The sequence below is a fragment of the Galleria mellonella genome, unplaced genomic scaffold (assembly GCF_026898425.1).
Source record: "Galleria mellonella isolate WM207_F2 unplaced genomic scaffold, CSIRO_AGI_GalMel_v1 utg132, whole genome shotgun sequence".
NCBI lineage: Eukaryota > Metazoa > Arthropoda > Insecta > Lepidoptera > Pyralidae > Galleria > Galleria mellonella.
Genome location: NW_026441989.1, coordinates 2,664,707 through 2,688,887, shown reverse-complemented (window position 1 = coordinate 2,688,887; position 24,181 = coordinate 2,664,707). Strand labels below are relative to the sequence as shown.

General features: G+C 32.1%; 1 protein-coding gene and 2 non-coding genes across 4 annotated transcripts in view; 2 read left to right on the top strand and 1 right to left on the bottom strand.

Moving 5' to 3' along the window:
* LOC113518140 (uncharacterized) overlaps positions 1–24,181 on the bottom strand; it is a 72,289-nt gene that overhangs the window by 3,776 nt on the left and 44,332 nt on the right. For both annotated transcript variants that reach the window (XM_031913101.2, XM_026902919.3), the window contains exons 3-9: positions 6,208–6,382; positions 4,468–4,702; positions 1,610–4,377; positions 1,319–1,525; positions 1,054–1,221; positions 838–973; positions 539–745 (exon numbers count right to left, since the gene is read on the bottom strand). In XM_031913101.2, coding sequence (XP_031768961.2) covers positions 539–745; positions 838–973; positions 1,054–1,221; positions 1,319–1,525; positions 1,610–4,377; positions 4,468–4,702; positions 6,208–6,382 — 3,896 coding nt within the window. The remainder of the gene's footprint in view (positions 1–538; positions 746–837; positions 974–1,053; positions 1,222–1,318; positions 1,526–1,609; positions 4,378–4,467; positions 4,703–6,207; positions 6,383–24,181) is intronic.
* Positions 8,627–8,698, top strand: Trnaq-cug (transfer RNA glutamine (anticodon CUG)). Its single transcript has one exon. It is a non-coding gene; the product is annotated as a tRNA-Gln (tRNA).
* On the top strand, positions 10,497–10,568 carry Trnaq-uug (transfer RNA glutamine (anticodon UUG)). Its single transcript has one exon. It is a non-coding gene; the product is annotated as a tRNA-Gln (tRNA).

The following is a 24,181-nucleotide window of genomic DNA, read 5'->3' as shown; positions in this document are numbered from 1 at the left end:
GTGATTAATACTCATTAATTTATGATGGGCTAACTGACCTGCTTTCATCCTCACCTATCCTCTCTCACTGGTGCCCCACCAGTGCATATCGATAGCGTAGGCGGGGTTATCATTTCATTCTCACCTATAAAAAAAACAAGCAAGCTATGACGCGTCAGTCCTCAAGAGCCGAAATGCAAATAGACTGCCATGAGTAATACTGGTGTTTCTGAACTTCACATGTATTTATTGTATGTGTCTATAGTAACGGGACAGTTACTTCGAGTGTCAAACAGACCATTTATTTTATTTGACGATACCATGATATTATTATAATTAACTTCTGCTATCAGTTTAGTATAAAAAAGACAAGTCAACATGTTCTTTAATTCTAGGTATATAACAAAATCCCAAAAACTGTAAATCTAAGTCTGTAGCTAGGTATTTATTTATTATTAACTTGTCATCAAATTGTTGTATTTCTTTATTATTACACGTTAGTTATTTGAAATTGTTTCAAAACTAGCATTTATTAATACAAAATTATAAATATAATCACCTTGGTTGTTGAGCGTCAGCATGAGGTCTGATCCCGCAGTCAAGGTCTTTGCAGCGGACGCGCAGCGCCCTCTTGCGTGCACAGCTTGCTCGGCGGAACGTCAGCCGCGAGTCGGAGGCGCGCGCGGCGGTGTTGTGCCACACTTCCCAGTACCCGACTGAACTAGCCTTACGGCCTTCTCGCGCCTCTCTTGCCCAGGGAGAGTCGCTAAAAATAATTGATTGTTTTAATAAGTTTTTATAGGCTTCAATAATTAATTAATTGTATTAATAATTGAGGATAAATATAAGGCATCTTACTGGAATGTCATAGCTCGACAAACAGCTTTGCCAAGGTCCGGTAATTTGAGGGAACTGTGTGCCTGGGATACAACATCTGCAAAACTCTCAACGCAAAGTCTACCCCAGACACCGCGTTTGCGCACCATAACAAAACCTGGTAACAAAAAGTTAATAAAACAAATTTCCAAAATATAATAAAAGGATCTCTTTTTCCTGTAATATTATGTCACTGACCCTCTTCGTTATAAGGAACTACTTCGTTATCTTCTAATTCGTCTGCTAGAGTAACACAGCTTTTCTCATCATCACCAAGTGGACAATCAGGGTTTCCGTCACAAACCTTAGCCATATCAATGCACTGACGAGCATTAGCGCATACATATTGTCCTTCATTACACCAATCTGAAAGAAAAGAGATCAAAATATTTTATTTCACATCTACATACTTACTAATATACTCAATTCTTATAGCGGGTATAAAATGTATAATTATACACACCACATTTATTTTCGTCCGAATAGTCCCAACAATCAACGACACCGTCACAAATCTTAGCTTGCGAGAACTCTGCACGTAAGTAGTCAGCACAAGAACAGGCACGCTCATCTTCACCGTCAGGACAGTCAAGTAAGCGGTTGCAGCGGGAAGTTAGCGATAAACAAGTACCACTGTTGCAACGAAATGATGTTATGTTATTACATTCCTCTGAAACATGCGAAAAATATTTATTACATTATTTTAAAAAGTTGGTCTAAAAATTTAGGTAAATAAAATATTTTATATTATTACCTTCCACATATAGCACATTGTCTTTTTCTTTCTCAGGTTTGTTAAAGTGTGGCTTACTATATGTTTTTTCTGGTTTACTTAAACTATTTTCTTCTTGTTTTACTTTATTGTATGTTTTTGTTAGAATTTTAAATCCAGCTTGATTTAATGTGTAACTGGAAGGAATTGCTTTTGTAGATATTACTCCGCTGGGAGAACGAAATAAAGTATTATTATTGGAATCTGATATTGTAGCCAGGTTAGCTAGTTGTTTTAACTTATCTATAGTTAAGGTATTTGATTGATTAAACGGTATTTCAAGAACTACATCAGGTTCTAGAGCTAATTCATAAGCAGGGAGATTAAGTGTTTTATTTGCCTGTTTACTACTGACACTACCAGTTACGTGGTATGATACTCTATATGTACCGTCAGGTACTTCTGCAGTATTTTTATTCTGTTTATCTTTTGATGTAATATTTTTATTATTACCTGGTGAATTTAAATCATCATTTGATTTAGGAAGTCTGTTGTTACTTGTACTGTTATTAGGAACATCGGTTACTTTTATATTGTCAGTTACAGTTACAAAGGTTACTCGCTCTTCATTTTCTTTTTCATCTATAACAGTAGATGATGTAACAATTTCAGAAATGTCAAAAAATTCACTGGATGATTTAACAATTTCAACATGGTTTTCAGTATTAAATTTATTCATTAAATTTTGTGTTTCAGGATCAGGTCGAAAAAAACTACGTAAGCTTTCTTTTGTAGATTGAGACTCTGGTCTTATTTTTGGTCGTGGCCGTAAAGGGCGATTTACTCCAAGATTGGATTTAGCAGGTAATAATGTAATAACTCCTGTTGTTGTGGCCTGTAATGTCAGTTCATCATCGGGTACAACTTCTACCGATCCTGTCATTTTATTATGACTGTGTCTTTCCTCGATTTCTGAGTTGTGCGATTCTTGTTTTGGTTTTTCTGTTGTATTATGTGTATATTTCTTAATAATGTCAGTCAAATTCTTCAAAATGGATATCTTATTTTGAAATCTGGGTGTTGTATTAGGAAATACAGCATCATTTTTAGTAATTATAGCTTGTAGGGTATCATTATAATACTTTTCAGGAGAAATTTTACTGAAGGTGCTATTTTCATTATTAGTGGAAGTATTAATTAATTCCCATGTATGATGGGGCATGACTGTTGTCGGAATTATGGATACTTTATTATTAGGACGTCTTGTTGAATTTTCTTTAGTAGTATTATTGGTATGAAGTTCTTGAGAAATTTTTGTCGAATTAATATTATGTGTTTCTTTTATTTCAATTGCAGTTTCATTATTGGTTGTATTAGATTTTTGATCTATTGTCCTTTCTGAACTTGTTATAAAGATGTTTACTGGATTAATAGTTGTAGTATTAGAAGGAATGTTATTTATAGTGTTTATGACAGGAGATGTAGTTACATTATTTATCTTTAATATAGATGCCCCTTCTACTGATATTTCTTTAGTGGTGTTATCTTGTTCATTGGGTTTTATTACATTTAACATTGCCAATGTTGTTTTCTCCTTTGGTGGTCTTATCACTGGTTTTCCATCATCATCATCCATGTCTGTTGTTTGTGAAACCTCTACTACCGAACTAATTTTATCTACAGGTAGAGGATGAGGTTTTACGTAGCCGGAACCTAAAGTTTCCATGTTTTTAAGTGGGGGCGCATATGTGGGTAGAGTAAAACTTGTGTAGACAGGACTAGGAACATATACGTGTGCAGCTAAACTGGGATCTACATTATATACATTTCCTGGGCGACGAGTAGTCTTATCACGATGTTTTACTGGAGGTATTGGAGTCAACATACTTTCCAATACCGATATATCTTCAACAACTTCTGCAACTCCTATTCTATCTTCAGCATTTTGATCACTAACTTCGGCTTGTGGAGTGACTTTACTAGTAGTTTCATAATATGGTCTTGTAATAGGACGCCATGGTTCATTATCTATTACATGTGGAACGGTAAATAGTGTATCTATTTTTGGTATATCTTTGTAGTGGTTTTCATTTGTTAAGAGATCAAATAAAATTTGTGATACATTATTTGTAGTCGTCATAATGGCAGTAGTAGTAGGTACAGTAGACGACGATGTAGTTGTCGTCGTCGTCGATTTCTGAATATTGTTATCTGTTTCTCGTTTTGGTGTTGATTCTGTTTTTGTTTTTATATTATAATTAGAAGTAATTGTGAAAGATTTTGGTTTAAGTGTAGTTGTCGGTATTCGTTTAGTTGTCGATATTTTAGTAGTAGATAATTTAGTTGTAGGCGACCTAGTTGTTGTACTCATTTTTCCAGATTGTATTTTATGGTTCTTATCATCATGTCGTATAGGACTAGAATTATGTTTATTTTCTGTTATATCTGCTTCAGTCTTTGTAATTTGAAATGAACCTTGGACGACAGGTATATTTTCAGTATCAATATCTGGCTCATCAGGATCTCCTTTTTTTCCTGGTTTAACAGTAGTTTTTCGCACTACTCCGACTCTTGTTTGAACAGTCTTATCCTTCGCATTCTGTGGTCCAGAGGATTTAGGATAATTTGTTGTCATACTTTCATTCATAGCTTCTTTTACGTAAGACTCAGAATGGTAAGTGTGTTCTAAATCTCTTTTAATAACTATACTGGATGTATCGACTTTTATCGTTTGTCCAAATGCTGGATGTTTCGATAATAAATCTTGAACTAAAATATTCTTTAGAGTTTCTTCTATATTCGCTACGGAACTGAAACATAAATGGTTATATTACAATAGGTATTATTAACATTTTGTGGTGTATTCAATCAACAACATTAAAGCATTTTGAGCAACCAACCTTGGTATTTTTCTTCTATCTAAGTATAATTTAAAATGTACGTCGAGCCGGCGATCCCCAAAGCCAGTGACTAGGGCACCGGCAAATGCCTGACGCAAAGGTGATGGCGCCGCATACACTTGCCGGAGTGCTGCGCCATACCGACGCGCTCTCTCGCGCCACGCCGGGCTGCCAGAGGCACCTCCGTATACGTCTCCATGGGTCACTCGGAGAGTTCCCTCGAAGGACATCATTGCTAATACAAAAAAATTAAAAGTCATTAATTTCATAGAAAAACGACGCAAGTACTTTGTTGTATAAAATCGAAAATATTACTTTCTTATCTATCTTAAACATTTATTGATAAAAAAAATTACGTTATTATTATCATCATAAAAGGCGTTATCTTTCCACTGCTGAACATAGGCCTCCCCATAGACTGCTATTAGGAATGATCTTGAGTAACCTCCATCCACTGACTCTCTGCGATGCATTCCGCCACTCAAGAAATTTTTTTCACATTGGTTGTCGGTCCTTCGACTAGCCCACTGCCACTTCAACTTGTTTATCTTTTGGGCTATGATAGTCTTTTTTTTTTATGCGGATATCCCCATTTCGGATTTTGTCACGCAAAGAAACTGAGCATATGTTTATACCATATTTTTCCAGTCCATGAGTTTGAAGACATGTTTCAATGGAGTTGTGAAAAATTTCGAAGATATGATGTTACCCTGTCTACACCTTTCTGCACTGGGGTGAGTTTTGTACTTTAATTCTATACTCGGATACACATCGTAACCTTACTATATGTTTCAACACTTCGAAGTACCTACATATAGTCAATCTGGCACCGTTTGGAGGGGCTGTAGTACCGCCCATGTCTCTACCGAATCAAAAACATTCTTATAGTTTACAAACGCTAGACATAGTGTTAGATTATACTTTTTGGTTTTCTATATAATCTGCCGTAGCATATGTGGTCTATGATGGTAAAGCCATTTTGGAGACCAGCTTGTCCGGGTGGCTAGAAGTTGACGAGTTTGCGCGTAAGACGATTGCTTGGGACTCTCGAAAACAGTATATAGACGCAGTTCAGAAGGGATATGGGTCTATAGTTCTTTGATAAGGTATTGTCACCCTACTTGATGAATAAGACCACCACACTTCTGGTCCACGCCTCGGGCGTAACACCGTTATGAATATGAATGACGAAATTAAATACCTTCTGAAGAGCTACAAATATCGGTTTTTCACCCGTTCTCAGACTATATGTGAGACAGCTATGTTTATAATTCCGTCTTCCCCTGGTCGCAAAAGAGTAAGGCTTTTTTAAGCTGTTCGAGAGTCATTTCAATCTCGTGCAAACTGACGTCTAATATATCATCGGTAATATCGGGTAACTTTATTTCTTTGGTCATTATTCACATTGATTTGCGGTGTTAACGACGTTGTATTCAGTTGTCCATAAAACTTTTAAATTTCACTCAGAATCTCAGATGTGGCTAAAACTATATAGCACCAGTCTTCAACTTTGTCAGTTGGCTTCGCCCAATAGCCAAATCTTTGGCGAATTCTTTGAAGTTTTGACTTGACGTATACATAAGTGTCGCTAAAGATTAAGATGCCTCCGTACTTTATCATTTAACTGTCATATTTCACCATTTAAGTCGAAATACAACCAAGTGTACATACACGTAGCATCTATATTACACTTACTCATACAACATAATAATTCAACGCAGAATACGAAAAGACGCTTACGTTCTCCATTGTCAGGCCTGAGTGCGCCCATGTAGAAGGCAAGTGCAGCAACCGCCAGCACGGCCACAGCAGCCAGTAGGGCTCCGCCGACCAACGCCGCGGAGCACAGTCCGCTGCTGCGCCCGCCACCGCTATTCGTCCGAGGATACCCCCCACCAGCGAATCGATATTCACTCTGCAGAACAAAATTATGCAATTTATAATCTTGGCTAAATATAAAAATAGATTTGATGGCAAATGATACGATTTCGTACGTGTACAGAATTATATAAACATTTAGATTTTTACCAGTTTATTTACTAAATTCAAAATCATTAATCCAAAGATTTACACCAATCGTTTTTCAACACTTGCTACTTTGGAATACGACTTGGAATTCCAAATTAATGTTAATATTTATAAAATGCTGAATAAACTATATTTTTTATTGTTAAAAAGTCCGGTAAGATTTTTTTTTTATTTTTGCTTTGACCGTGTGAAATGATGAGTGGAATGAAAAGGCAGGTTGGTTAGTCCATCATGAAAAATGCATCGGAAATTAACTACGATGGTTTCCAGGGGAGACCACGGGTCGACCTAACAAGATAATTTGTTAGCATTGGGATCGCTAGCATAGTCCGCATTACTAACAATTCCTGGTAAATAGGTAAATATTTCGATTGTAAGAATTACCGAATTGACTAACTTATTCACACACTACTTTTCTATTTCATTTAATAATATTTATTGATTTATAATTTGGACGTTACTAATCACTTTGTGTGTTAATAAAAGAAAAACCCAATTTAACTCTCTGATGATTGAAAATACTTATAACAAATCAAACTATTCCGAGTGACAGCGGTAGTCGCTACTTGCCATGTAGTTTTCTAATATGTTCGGGGATGTCAAGTGTTACATTCATCACCACCACAGCAACCATAGACTACAAATGCCTCTGACTGACTGACAATAGAATTATTGGATAGTACAGTCGTGAACACATATCGTCATAGTCGTAGAATACTGACAGATCTTTATATGTAATCTTTGTCAGATCCGTCAGTATTCTACGACTATGACGATATGTGTATTTTTTATCCCTAATAACAAATTATATTTTATTGGTATCTAATTTGTTGTTCAATAATTACCTACGTTTATAACTCAACCTTTTACGCATTAGGTTTTTATGTCCCCATTATTGCGTGCGTGATCCATTTTTTATTGTGGATACGTGACATTTATTTTTTTTTGTAATGCCACTCAAGGCTCCAAGATCATCGTGTTGAGAGCAACGGATGGATATCATAAATTATTACTCAATTTCTCATTCTAAAACGAAATTATAATTTATCTTATTATTGTTTATAAAGACAGATGAACATACTTGTAGAACAACTCATATTAGTAGATTTTGAATTAGCTCCAAAATTATGATCGTAAGTAAACATAATTCAGAATTCGTAATCAAAGATCATTCTTATAGTTTAGTTACTAGTATAGTATTGTATTATCTGGGGTTTAGTCATGGATTAACGTAAGGATTGAATAGAATTCTTCGCTTATCTACTAAAGTTCACTAGGTAATTTACTGAGATAAAAAATAGGTAGGTAGTTATTCAATGTTCTATTGCAAGGGCTATGGTGTTATTAAGATAATTATTAACTGTTGTAGATAGTAGTCATTGACATTGTTTTTTACATTATAATGATTATTTTGAAATATATCAAATTATCATTAATTTGGTGATGATGATTACTCATTAATAATGAAGATTAATTATAATGAAGAATGATAAAATTTTAACAAGTGTTCATAATACATTAGTAAATATGTCATAGATTGATTTATATATTTTATATTTACATAATAATAATTATTATTGTAATTCTAAATATTTGTATGTTTTAAATTTCGTACGTTCTGTTATAAACCTAGTACACAGGCATATTATAGCTGAGTTGTAATATCCTTTACTTTGCATCTGAATTAGTAATATTGTGCCTATATAAACTCATACGATTTGTAAATACGGCAGTCGTCATTGATAAATAAATTAAATGAAAGTCTCTGAACTTTTTTATTACGATCTCTACCAATATAGTTACCCATAAGAAAATAGGAATATTCAATATTTCTATATAAATATCTCAAGAAGCCAATTTAATACTTTTCTTGGATCATGTCGAGGCCACAGTTAGCATTTGTTAGTAGTCAGTTCTAAATATAATTGTTGCTAAATTTAAACTTGGGTAAAGCCGATTTCACGCTACATCATCTTAGCAAAAATATTCAATTAGATAAACACGAGTACTTCTAATTAAATAAAATACATGTATAATTAATTTTAATTGGTTATTTGTATTAGTAAAAATGAAATAAATGTAGAAAAAGATTTGTTCAAAATTAAACCGTAATTTCAAAAACTCCGTCAGAGGTCCCATGGTGTAATGGTTAGCACTCTGGACTCTGAATCTGGCAATCCGAGTTCAAATCTCGGTGGGACCTCTTGTTTTTGTAGTATTTCTTTTTATTGTAAACACAAGGTAAACTTTTTGTTATTATAAAGATAATTTCTTTATAAAAATTATAGTTTTTATTTATTTATTTTTTCTATTAAGAGCAACAAAAATTGTTTTTGTCTTCACATTAGGTTTTAATGAAATTCTTTTTAGAATTAGTTGTTTATATTGTACTCTTCTACAAAAAAATATAATCATTTATTGGGTACTATATCAAATTAACCAACATATCATATCAAGTACAGCTCTCTTGACATATTGACCATCACGTTGCAGATACGATAGTGCACATCACGTAAAAAGAACAAATTCGACGTCCATTACACTGACAGATTTTTTTTATTAAATGTCTGACGCTGATATCTCGTACGTGATAACCAGGGGAGCAATAAAGTAATGCAGTTTGGTGAGTTCAACGCCCTTATTACGCAACTGCCCATAGCGATCTGCAATTACATGCCGGATGTGTGGTCGTTGTTTTCGCAAATAAATAAGAAATAATTATAATTACGGCACTCTGCGACCAACTCGGGAGAATATCGGTCCAACTGCCAATTATAAACAATTAAAAGATCGATATAATTATAGCTCATAAACCAACTATATAAACATGTATGATATAGAGACAATGCATTATGAAAATAAATTTAAACGTTATATTAAGTATTTAATATATTACATTAATAAAAAAAAATGCAGCAGCAATTAATAAAGAGGCAAAATTGTGGTGATCTATGGAAAGTGTAATATTTTTTATATTAATTGTATTCGTATAAAACTTAGTTTGTATGAGTTGCTACGTGTATGTATGTAGACAGATCTCGCAAATAGCTCAATTATAAAAACTGAGCACGTTACTGTTAAAATATTTGTCTTGATGTTACAAAATCTATTTATGGATAGCAAGCTGAAAATTGTTAATTTTATATCGGAATGCACCACGGAAGTTTAGTCAAGTCAATTAGACTGTATTGGATCCTATTTTAATGACAAAATTTGATACGCAAAGCATATTTGTGATTGATAATAATGCTGGTGCTTTTTTCTATTACGTTCTTTTTATATTAATCTAAATATCCTTTAGGTGTATCAACAGAAGCTACAGGGTATCAGTTATATTATCCGGTATATTTTTATGTAAAAACGGCAATTTCATGATGATATCAGACAAAGGTTCCGTATTTAATGTATATTTAATTAACCATGATTTATATTTTTAAAAGTCAGTAGCTAATTATCCACAACAAAAGACATAGTAGCTTTTTTGTGAAAGACTCTCTTTTTCGGAGAGTTTGAAAGTTTAATGTGGCCAGATCGTTTCTCCGAGCCACAGTTTCTTCATTCCTAAGTCGATAAAAATACCAAGCTTTTTACGATGACCGCTACCGAAATGCTGTAATTATTCGAATTAAAAAATTACATGCCAACGTTTTGCCTCGTCGACATTTTCTGAAATTTTTCTGAATACAATGTAGCATGTGCACAAACAAGATTGGATAAGTTTTCAGGTTGTTTCTCTATTACTGACGTAAAACTACATAAACAGTAAATTTGTGTTTGTTAATTTGATTGAATATTTGCTTAATATTTTCGCATGATATGCATACCGAAATAACGTATTTATAAAGCTCTTGGAGGTTATGTGAGAATACAAAAGTATAAAGTGGTGCGACTTTGGTAAGAATGGTAAGAAGTATCCTACCATAATCTTATTAATAAATAAGCACTTTTATTTATAAAAAAAAAAAAGACAGTAGATAAGCATTTTGTAATAGTATTGCTGCGGTCCCATGGTGTAATGGTTAGCACTTTGGACTTTGAATCCAACGATCCGAGTTCAAATCTCGGTGGGACCTTTCTAAGGTGGTTTTTTATTTTGCATACATTTAGGCTATTAGGTCATTTATAAAATGTCCCATGTCTACATATCTACGTAACTATCTAAAGAATATAATTTATAGGCACTCGTACTTATGCTGTATTTATTAAATATGTTCATATTATTCATATTCAAATTAAAATGAATAATAATGTTATAACTTCTTCTTTTTCTTCAATGGCAATCGGACGTTATTATACGGCCTTTCTGCCAGCGTCATATATAAGAGGCTCGTAATTTCCCCAGTTCAGGTGTACCTTTAATAAGAATAAGTAATTGTTTCTCTCATGTTATATAAATACACCCAAATTTATATTAAATATATATTTGTATAATTCCCTCCGGTATTTTTTTTCTTTTATTAAGCAAAATAATTATCATTAACTTTGTTATAATTTCGTATATTAGCAATTTTTTTATATTTACAATAATTATATTCTTAATAGTTATTTAATTAAAACTATAATATTTGGAGTAAAGTAGATACTTGTAGTTAAAGCGGTTCTTATTAGAATACCAATTATACATTTACATTACAAAGATATTTATAAAAAGATTAGAACTTATATAAATCAAATTTGGTGTATGCGAAAATGTAACCAAATTAATACGAGTAATTAATTCTACCATAGACAATGTGCTAATGTCTAATAGTAGTAATAATAAAACACCTTTTATTTTTTGATTGAATGTGTCGAGTTGTCATAAATTAAATTTAGAACGTTCCTGTGATAATTTAAACAAAACTTAGGTACCTTTTCATTGTTCTATTGAAATAGACTTCAGGTATATCAATGGCTATACATACATATGCGTACGTATACAGAGAAAATATAGCGTTAGAACATAATACGACAATGTAACAGGGCCATATCGTGACAAAGTTGTTCACAGCCAAACAACATTCTCAGACGTTTCGACGAGATTGGTTTTTATGAGGATGATTAACGGCGCAAAATGACAGTTGAAGCAGGAGGTGGTGTAGATGGATTGCCCACCGCGGGCAGTTCCCAGTGCCCAATTGATCTTTTGATTTGTTCTCATATACCGATAATAAATACTAAAAATTGTGGGAACTAAGTCTTATAAATTTTGTAAAAAATATTGCCTACACTACTAGTTTTTGGATTTCATGAAAGAATTAAGTATTATAGAATTAAAAAGAAAGAAGTGTTTCTACGTAAGATAATTTTAATAAGAGCAAAAAAGCCAAAACAATATCTTTTAGAAATTTTGCCTATCTGTCTGTATTTTTCTTCTCGCATTATGCAAAAAATACTCCACGAAATTAGATTCGGTTTTCACTGTGTTCTTAAAGGTCTAACTTAAAATCTGATTATTGTTTCATTTCAATACGCCGTTAGTAGTTAATTTAATTAAGTTTCCTACTTTTGAAATTCACGCATTTAATTTAATGCGTAATATTTGTAATATTTGCATTATACAATATAGGAAATAAGCAAGACAATTAACAAAATAACGATACAGTTGTATAAGTACAGTAAGACGGTCTTATTGCTGAGAGCAATCTTTTCAAGACAACCTTAGGGCAATGGACTAATTGTTGTACAAGTATATATGTTAAATAAGTGCAGATGAAATTAAAAAATAATGTACATTAATTAATTTTGATAAATAAATATTTATGTTCTCAGTTCAGAATTGATTGTATTATATCTTATAATACCTACCTTGACATGTGAATGTTTAAGTAGATATTAACATGTTACTATTTTCCTTATGTTCATTATAATTTTATTTGCACTGTAACTATAGATCTGAATTTAATCGATTAATCACTCATCGATCATACAGTTATTTATGATAATTTTTTATAAAATTCCATTAAAATTTACGAATATTTTATTTATTTGCGATTTTAATACAGAGATTTGTGACAAACAATTTATATAGTTTAGAAAAATTTACAGTGAATTCCATCTGCATATTTGATGGCCTTTGTACTCGTAGTTTAGCAATTTACACGCTGTTGTTGTTGGTTCGATGTATGCATCATACAAATGTTTGTACTGTGCGGTACGTATATCTGTTTGTATCATTCTGAGTAATTTATATGTATAATTATGTACATGTTATACATAGAAAATATTTTATTTATTAGAATATTTAGTTATCTAAACTTATTTACATAGAAGTTGTCTAGTAGATTCTCACAGTGTAAGCTCTATTTACATGTGTATAATATGTCTATTTCTCCAGTGGTATTTATCATAATTATTATACATTATTCTCATACTTTTGACTGTGATCTCACCATAGTACACTAATCATAAAACAGTCGCCCTTGTCACTCCAATCAAAGACCGGTCGGCCTTGCGGCAGATGCGTACGCACATCACAGGTACAACAGGCTTTGGCGTTAATTCCCTATGCAGTGACGTTTTTTATACAATTTGTAATGATAAGAACGGCCCATTTGATGAAAAGTGATTACCTAAAGATATGTACAACACCATGTATATCACAGAATACACGATGGCACCCATAGTAAGTTGTGATTCCCGAGATTTAAGTTATGTCTCTATGTATGTCCCTGTAATATCACCATATCCCATCTTCAAAACTTAAACACAGTCATGCTATATGTATGTATGCATGCATACTGTTTCATGATAGAAACACAAGTGGGTATACATACAGATTTTTATATAAACTTTCCTTGTGGACCTCATAAAATATATTTAAGATAATTACGTATTTACCATTCAAAGAACAATTGATTTAAAAAGTTTCTTATTACAAATATGTAGATAAATCAGGTGCACAATATTTTTGTGCTCGAAGTTGAAAACAAGCATAGGATCCATTTGATGTTCATGATATACGAGTACACTATAACTAATGCTCTAATAATAAATATAATACTTATATGATTGGATAATATAGCTTATATTATAAAAGTGCTAAATATAATAAAATGTAATAGAAGAGAATACCAGACAATGGTTTTCGTTCGGTCAGCATCTCATCCATTTTATCTCTAGTTTATATCAGGGATTTCACTCTTGAAGACATGATAATCCCATTTAAACGCAATACCAGAATAAATATAACTTGGCACACCGAAATCATCTAAAACTCAAGTCAACTAATAAAATAGAAGAAAACGTTATGACGTTTTCTTCTATTTTATTAGTTGACTCGATAGACATCATTCTACTCGTATTAAACCTACGTAAAAAACTACTAAGTACTGAAGTACGTGAAAAAGAAAAATGCCGCATGTTTTTCCGAGCAATATTTCTCTTCCTCGAATTTTTCAAGAATTTCCTCGATTTTCAACAAATATATAAAAAAGACAAATTGGCCGAATTGATCGAGCTTTCTCAAGTTATATGCTAAGCAACACATTCACCATTATTTATTTTATTTTCAAAATTATATAGTTATAATAGTTTTTAGTTGCTTTTTTGTAACCAATATACTTTATCTATAGACGACGATTAACACTTTCTATCAAGAGGGCCGTCAATTTATTTACTATTCTAAGTTGGATAAAAAAGACCAATCTTTTACATACCAAAATAATTAGTAATACCTCATATTCCATACAATCGATTAGAGGTTGTTTGTATTCATCGATTTGGCGTACTAATAATTTTATTTGAAATTAATTGATACGCAAGGTCTGTAAACACATGGTATATGTATTAATGTACATACAGCAACATACGATGCATCACGTGTAATTTATTGCTACATCAATAATACTTTGAAAAGGATAACCAATATGCTGGTAATGACAACATTGACTGTATTGACCTGTGATGATATAATCGTTATATTATAATTAATTACAATTTATTACCGTGCGCTTTATTACAATACAATGGATGCATATTTACCTTTATGAATATGAGAATTACAAGAAATAATTATCTTAATAACGTTCAGGAGTCACGTAAGTATTTTGACGTGTTTAATTTACCTAATTCTCCTTGTTTTAATGTCTTCCAATTACATCGCTCGGTCGTATGAGACCTCTGTTTCCGTTTGTAGAAGCCATGCAGTAATTCAGCTCTGACAACCTTCCTAGGCCAATTACATATAATAAGCCTAATTATTCATAGCTTTTATATTTATTATACATATAATAGATACAGGAAGATTGTTTTTGTTTAAAAACTTTCAAGTTTTGATATAGCTTTTTATAGCTTCTTCAAAGTTCATTAGGATTACCATTAGTTAAATGTCTAATGATTGAATAATTCTCCATTCGCGTTCTTTTCAACTAAACCATATTCTGTACGTAGTTAAAACTAATTGGAACATGATTTATAATCGTATTATGTCATGTCTAGCTACAAGGACTGTTTATTTTGAGATCTGTATTATAATTGGGTATTTGCGTATTTAGTTGTAATTAATAAGTTTTTTTTTTTTTTATTTGTAATGTTTCGTAAATTCGTAACGTACTATTACAAAATATAAGTACAAATACAAGGAACCACTTGATATAATAATGGTATCACCGGTTTATAGGTATATTATATGAATCAGATTACGAGCCCTTCCTATAATTATTATAACGATTTAAACCACCAACACCTGACAATTCTATGTAAAAAACAAGACAAAAAATCATGCTTATTAAAACAAAACACACGTCGGTTTGTCTATTATGTGAACAGTGTGAATCACGGTCAATTTGTCTGGAAACTAATTACCATAGTCGTTGCATGCCATTGCCGGTTGATAAAGTGACAAAAAACCTTGGCATGCGAACCATAAACGTCTCTAATAAATCATAAAAAAAAAACATGGCCATAATAGAGGCTTTGAACTGTATCAAGGTTATAGATTTTTTCATTATTGACTTTGAACTATATGAAGGTTTTGTATTTTTATTTATTTATTTTTTGTTTAGCACTAAGATTTCGGAAGAAGCAAGTGACATATTTTAGTCGTCTCCATACATAATATTAGAGAACCACGCTGTGAGTTAATGGTGTGATAGGGCATACAGTTAATTATTGTTATGGGATATCAACACCAGAGGGAGACTTTGTACAAAAGTCGATTGCTTGGGTACCTCTGTCCCATTCGTGTTTCAACTGTGAAACAGTTGCGTTTGCATGGCTGTGTTTCGGTTTGAAGGGCGGGATATGACGTAAATTTACTGGGTACAGAGGAATAACACCTGAATCCTCAGGAATGGCAAGGCATGGGGGGTATCATGGGCGAAACAGTATACTCTGTTATGTCCATGGTACTGCTCATGTCTATAGGCGACGGTTACCATATTCATCAGGTGGGCCGTCAGCTTGTTTGCCATTCTAAGTTGTATAAAAAAAAAACACAGAATTCCAGACTGTAGTTTTGATTTTTTCAATTACATAAAGCTGCTATTAAAAGCCAAATTAAAGGAAACATCCACAAAAACTCTGTGAATATACCTATATATCTACTCTAAAAGTATGTTCGACAGTCAATCTTTTTTGAAGAGTACTTCAGGTTTAGGTAGCTACATGTAAGTCGTGAATACTTCAATAAATAAGTGGCTATTAGGAAATACGATATACGTGTAATATATAATAAATTAAAGAATCGCACTTGTGTCATTATCATTGCACATTTATTCTATTAATATTATTAACGGGAAAGTTTATAATTATGGATGGAGGAATGTATTACCTGAATGATAGCATTATTTTCCGTCTTTTATAAAACATAAAACATGTAGAGCGCATGTCTAAAAACTAATATCGGATGAGTGCGTGTTACTTTTTCATGCAAAAACTTCTGAATGAATATAAATTTACTACACGAATAGTTTATATCAAACTTAATACATAGGACACTTTATATACTGAAACACGCGGACAGAGCCGCAAGATACAGCGTACTAGCTGTATAAAATATTTTTTGCTTCCATCAGCTGAACTTATACTCAGTCAGGAAACTTATTAATAATACTTAAGTGTGTAGGTTCCTAAACATACGTAGGTCGTTATAGGTAGTAAAATAGGTAGGTATTAATTACACAAAATACACATGACTATTTGACTTGAATTATTTAATTATATGTATACAGTTGTTTTATATGATTTAGGTAGGTGCACAATAACAGTACTTCAAAATACGTAAAAGAATATATTAAGTGTCGAACGAGGCAAAGAATTAAATTAGTTAAACGGTCAAATATTTAATACGAAAGCTCCATCTTAGAATTCTATATCCATCTTAGATATATTCTATTACCTGATACTATCTCCAGCACTTGATTTAATATAATATTTATTCCAAGAAATCTGCGAAATTTCCCGGGTAAGTGGAGCTAAATATAACTTGCTTCAGTTGTGCCGATTGCTTAGTCGATCAAGTGATGGCTTTTGAACTAAACAGAGATAATTTTTTATTTAGGTACTAATTTCTTTTAATATTAAGAATTATCTTGTAATATTAAGACATATATATATATGTATGTATATATATATATATATATATATATATATATATATATATATATATATATATATATATATATATATAAGGTTTGTCCGGAAAGTACGTATAAAAGTTTTTTAAAAATTTTATTTTACAATTATTCAGGTAAATCAATTTTATCCCCTTCAAAGTACTCCCCCTGTGACATAATGCACTTGTGCCAACGCCGTTTCCACTGTGAGAAGGCTCCTTGAAAGTCCTCTGGTTGTAGGTTTCTCAGCTGCCCCGTCGTAGCTTTTTTTATCTCATTTATGTCCCCCAAATGCCGCCCCCGAAGTACCAATTTGGTTTTTGGGAACAAGAAGAAGTCACACGGGGCCAAATCCGGCGAATAGGGGGGTGTTCGGTCACCGTAATGGAATTTTTACTCAAAAACTCACGGAATGATCTTGGCGCAAATTTTTTTCATTTGAAGTTCGTTTCTTAGAATTTCGTGGACCACGGTTTTGCCCAAATTAAGCTCTTCAGCCACCTGTCTGACCGTTAAACGACGGTCCCCATTAACACAAGTTCGAATTCTTTCCACGTTTTCGTCGGAATGTGAAGTGGAAGGACGTCCTGAACGTGGGTCATCTTGAACGCTTTCTCGGCCCTCTCTGAATCTTTTTAGCCACTTGTGGACGGTTGGTTCCTTCACAGCATCATCCCCATAAACTGTTCTGAGATCGGCAAAAATTTCACGGCCATTCTTGCCGAGTTTCGAGAGAAACTTGATTACGACGCGCTGCTCTTCAACGGAAGCGGGCTCCATGCCGACGGGGTTTCGTTAAGAGGTAACTTCACAGATGGCGTGACAAGCCAGTTCGCACCGCACGGCGGTCAGACCAGAACTGAAGCATTGTTAGGGACATAAGGAAGGGGTCCTGCGCTTACCTGGCCTCCCCACTCCTCTTTCTCGCATTCCAGAACACTTTTATACGAACTTTCCGGACAGACCTCGTATATATATATATATATATATATATATATATATATATATATATATATATATATATATATGATCCTTGATGCTATGTTATAAACATATTAGCGTCGGGTTTTCTATCATTTAAGTAAAACTTGATAACATACATATAATAATAGCGATTGTCGAAAATGAAACTTCCAGATAAGCAATTATATAACTCGGTCTTTCTAATCGGTTTCATGGAATCAAATCTAATAATTTATCAAATTTCTAATTATTAATGACAATGAAACAATTCCTTACTTTATGCCAGTTACACATTTTTCGCGTTTCTTTATCCATTTTCATAGAATATAATGAAAATGTGAATAAATTAACAACTGACTCGATTATAAACGTAATATAATAATAATATATACGAAATGTAATAATAATAATACTGCTGATATTTAACAGTAGTGTGAATCAAAAATTTATTATAAAATATGGTTAATTGATGTTACAAATTTTATTTAGCGTGTTTATTTTGTGATAATTTCAACAAAAATTGGTTTCCTTTTCATTAAGCTCTAATAAAACAGATTATAATATATTATAATACAACTTTTTCTGTCTATAATATTTTTTATTTTTAATAACTAGAATGGCATATAAGCTGACGGCCCACCTGTTGGAAAGTGGTATCACCACCTATAGACATGAACAGTATCATGGACATAACAGATTATACTGTTTCGCCCATGACATGATACCCCCCGTGCGTTGCCATTCCTGAGGACTAAGGAGTTATACCTCTGTACCCTGTAAATTCACTGCCATATCCTACCCTTCAAATCGAAACACAGCTACGAACACAAATGCTTCACGGTAGAAACATGAATACAACAGAGGTAGCAAACGACTTTTGTACAGTCTCCTTCTGGTATTTAGGTATTTCATATAGAAACAAGTATCATCATTTAAGAATGCCACGGTTTAAGTTAAGAATGCACCGTAAACCGCGAGTGTCTAATCTACCGCATCCGATCAAATGTCGGCAGATGTTATATATAGTATAGGTACCTATTTATGACTTTTCCAGACAGATGCTATAATTATTTCTACATTAGACAAATAACAGAATTATCAAGAATATGTCTCACATCACCGTGAAGATGTCATCTATTGTAGCACAATAATAATATCATTTATATAGAATACGAACAACGGTTTCTGTAATGCAGCGAGTATTCTATTCTACATTGTACATGTGAAAGTTTGTAAAGATGTTTAAGGTTTCGTTAGTCAATCATACTTTAATGGCTTATCAGATTTGAATAAAATTTGTTACACGTTTGTCGTGTAACATAGGAAATTATCCTACTTCATGCAAGCAAAGCCGCGTGTTTCAAGTAATTTTAATAATAGCTAAGACATTATTAATACTGATTTTAATAGTTAATGTAATGATAGGTAAATGAACTTTAATTTGATTAACGCATGGATATCTTTTGTTAAGTAAAAAGTTATTATAAATTAATGGAAATAAAATCTAAAGATAACCTATTGTTCGCTATATTATTCAGAAAATTTAATTTGTAATTTTCGTTACTTTTATTTTATTTGAAATAAAAGATTCCCTTTTACCCTTATTTGCCATATGCAGACAATTTTTATAGCTAATATTTATAGAAATATGGTGAAAACCCTAAGGATTAATTTGCTTAAGGAGATTTTTAATTAACACAATTATTGCTTCCATTTCCAATTATTAATGGTTTCTCAAACGAAACATTTAGCTGGAGAGCGCAAATGTTACTGAGTAATATCAAAATAAAAAAGAATAAGAAATTACAGTACCTATCTTTTACTATACGTTGTTTTAATAAGTACTAACTTTTACCTGCAACTTTATTCACATGACTGGAATAAAAAGTAGCCTATATCCTTCTCCATCCGACATACAATATATGTGCCAAATTTTATAATGATATGTTAAATCGTTCAGGCGCCAAGATGTATAAACAAATTTACTTACAAATTTACATTTATAGTTTTAAATTAGTAAAAAATGTACTAATTTAAAGAGAATAAAAATCAGACGTAATATGGTTTTAATCCATGGATAGCAATATGTAATTGACAAATGTTTATCAGGTTCAAGACCGGTATAAACAAAATAGAAAGTAACGCAAGTAAAGTGCGCCGAGTCATAAACGCAACAGTAGTGTGTCGTGTAACGGGATCCACGTCATAATCGTCGTGCGATGTGGATACAACTACGTCCGTGACATAAGTGTTGATAATCATGTCAGCAGTGGGAAGGGATTGTTGGTAATAGGGAGGTTAGTCCCCATTTCTATCAATATACCCTATCAGGTCGAACTCCACGCGGTTCCCTCTGGAAACTATCGTGATTAATTTATCGTTGAATGCGTCACGATGGGCTAACTGGCCTTCCTTTTCATCCTCGCCTATCACCTCTCACTGGTACCCCGTCAGTGTATACCGATAGAACAGGCAGTGTTACCACATCATTTTTACCTATTAAAAAAATCATCTCAGCATTTTTTTAAATAATACATTATCAAGTATGCCCCTTCTCTATGAATAAAACCCTTACTACGAGTATGACCTTCACTATGTTATTCCTAAAATTTAAAAGATATAATAAAATATTTTTCACATCATTGAAAGTGTAGCAAAAGTAGATATTTTTTATATTTATCTAAATTGTTAAGTCCATTTTTTATAAAATATACGCATTGACAGAGTTTATTGGTAAATATTATTTGATAAAAAGAATAGATGATATATTTTTTGGGATTGAAGATATTTCATGTGGACAGGGTTAAAATGTGGACCACTGGTCATTGTATTTCCTCAAGTCTGTGTGCGTTGAAGGGCTTAGGGTCAATCAGATCGTGAAATAGAACCGCTATAACGGTAACTTATTACGTCACAACATCTCTAGTTCGTCTCCCGTGGCGTTGATAGCTGGTTTTTTTTACGATTATATAACTCCTTTGTGTACCACATAGATCTTCATTCCGAGCGATATCATCCTCGTAGGACGCTGGAATCTTATTTCGGGGCTGTATTAGAGACGAATAGCTTTTTATTTTATTTTTTCTTCTGAACGAACTTTTTTTTATAAAAGGACACCTTTTATAAATATATATATATATATATATATATATATATATATATATATATATATATATGTATGTATATGTATATGTATATATATATATATATATATATATATATATATATATATATATATATATATATATATATATATATATATATATATATATATATATAAAATTAATGTTGTAAACAGCAACTATGACAACTCGTTATAATTTTTAATATTAGTACTCTCGGAGTAAATCACATCATGAATTCACGACAAATTACCGTTACGCTCACGATGATAATAGTGAGGGTAGAAAAGCATACGGTATGTTTCGGTCTGTTAACAAAATCTGTAGCGTATCATAAGAACTGCAGTGTGTTACTAATAATAATTGTTCGTGTAATTTTAAATAAATCTCTTATAAAAGTTGATTAAACTGTTCTTTACAGTTTGTTCCAGTTAAAAACAATGGAAACAGAACCAACGGGATATCAAAATTAACTTGAAGGATGAGGTAGCCACTTGTGCTACGTACTTGCATCGACATATTGCCGCCGATTCTTCCAAGCTAAAGTGGTTAAATACACTATAGCTCATCGGAAGGACCATAACATAAATATATAAATGATACTTATTTCCTTTATTTGAAATACACACTATGGGCCCATAAGGACTGGAGGCATCGAGATTATTTAAAAAGCTATACTGTTGGCTAATAGAGACATAATTTTGATGATCAGAAAGCTAGTTCGTATCTAGGTTAATCTTTATTGCGATTCAGCATGGAAATGCAGTTAACTTCTTGAGCATATAATACTTTTTACTTATAAGCGACATTGTTTTCCTGTAATAAATCGCACAATATTTTGTAATAATGACATAAACTGAGCTTTTGGAAATTAAATAGGATACGATAATCGTTAAATAAAATAACTAATTGAAATATATTATCCAAATAAGTTTATCTACATACATATGTAACTCACTGTGTTTTATATTAATTGTTTGTTTGTTATTAATTATTATAAATAAAGATATCAAACTGTAATTAAGAAAATATGTCTAGGTATCTAACATATTATGTTTATTGTGAATTGTATTATCTTTATTGCCAATTTTAGAATGCATAGGAAATGCGGAAACAATTACGAATGAAGAGAATTGACTAGCAATTATATAGCCTTGTTCAGAGCACGGCAATGTAGCCATATAATAGTAGGCATGTAAACAAAGCCTCTATGACAAATTATGTTTGCAAGAATGATCAATTATATCATTAAATGATATATTTTTACAGGATAAAATAATAAATAGGTATCTAATGTCAATTACACTTTTTTCAATCGATTACAAATGGGAGAAGGAAGGTGTTTATAATTCGAATGTATTTTTTGTAATGATTATTGATTTGCAAGTATACTAAAGAATATATATGTTTCTTTTGCATACAGTACTGTTAACTCTCGTGTTGTCCTCATATTTATGTAGTTTCAATTGAAAGTGGTTACAATAAAAATAAACAAAAAAAAAAAGAAATAAATACTTAAGTAGATATTAAAAAGTGTAAGTACAAATAAAAGCATACTTTAGACATAATAATTTCTTATTTAAATATAAAAACACGTAACAATTAATTTCTTAATAATAAACAAGATGTGCTCAAATTAAGATGCAGTATTCGCAATTAAATAAATACGAAGTATGAACAAAACAATATTACTATTTAATTTCTTTATACAATTGACATACCAATTGTACATAATTATTTGTTTTTATAAACAGAAACATCTGACAATAAATAGACAAACTTTTATACTGTGACGCACGAATCGGTACTAAATTACACGATACCAATTAGATATAATGGGCCGTATTCGTCGGACCACTTTCTCCATACAATGATCGTCCAGTCCAGTTATCCATAGATGGTTTCTAAAAGTAAATAAGTTTATAAGTCCAATAGTTTCGATTTGGAGATGAAGGTACCAGTATGGGTCAAGGTTTCGGTCATTCACCCACAGCCAGTCCTTCCCACGGACACCGCCTAATCACTCAGACTCCTTTTGATATTTTATTGAATATTTCATCTGTTACAAAAAATGAGAAATTAATTTTAGTTTTCTATGTTTCAGGGTTTTGATCAATGATAGTATATTTGCATTATGAAGTTCCGAATAAAAAAAATAAGTTTTTGTGTTACCATTATAATAATAAATAATGTATATAGTACTTCCACATGACTATTTATTTCGTTCGACATATCATTGTTGTTTTACAAACCTCGATACAGCTCAGTGTAACTTTTATTTTTTTTAAGTTTTATTTACTTATATAGTATATAAGAATTTCTTTAATTTTATAATATTAAACTTCAACAATTTTGTTTTATGATTTGTAGCATAACTATATGGACGATTTTATATAAATTCTTTGAATATACGTAAATGTAAATAAATGCGTATACATTTAAAGTCACCACTTTTTTTTAATATTGAAAGATAATTATACCGTTCTTTTTAGGGATTTTTTTATTATTTTTCTCTGCTGTTAAAATTACTAAAAATATTGTGGAATAGCGTCCCTGACCTATCACAATGACGATACGATTAGAATACGACAGTTTGCATAGACAGAATAAATTACAAATTTTTATCTATTAATATCAATGCAAGCAATGGCATGCTTACGTTTGCTGGTCAGTATGCCACCGATTCTCATACATTTTTTGCCAACCACAAACCAAAATTAAGGCCACATATAGCCCAAGGAGTTTCTCTATAGAATAAAAATGAAATGGTAACTACGCTTGCGCTATCGGTGTACGCAGGTGTACCAGTAACGGAGGATAGGAAAGGATGAATTTTAGGTCAGTTGGCCCATCGGGATAATTCACTAGGAACTAAGATACTCGTAGTTTCCAAGGAAGACTATGTGGAGGTCGATCTGATAGGGTATACTGCTACCTATGGTGTAGCCATTACTAACAATAGCGACTACCCTCCAGCCCGAGGGATGAGGACTTATAAGTGTACATATATGTGTATATTCACACTGTATGTACAACTACATAGTCATTTTTTTTATATTTCTATGA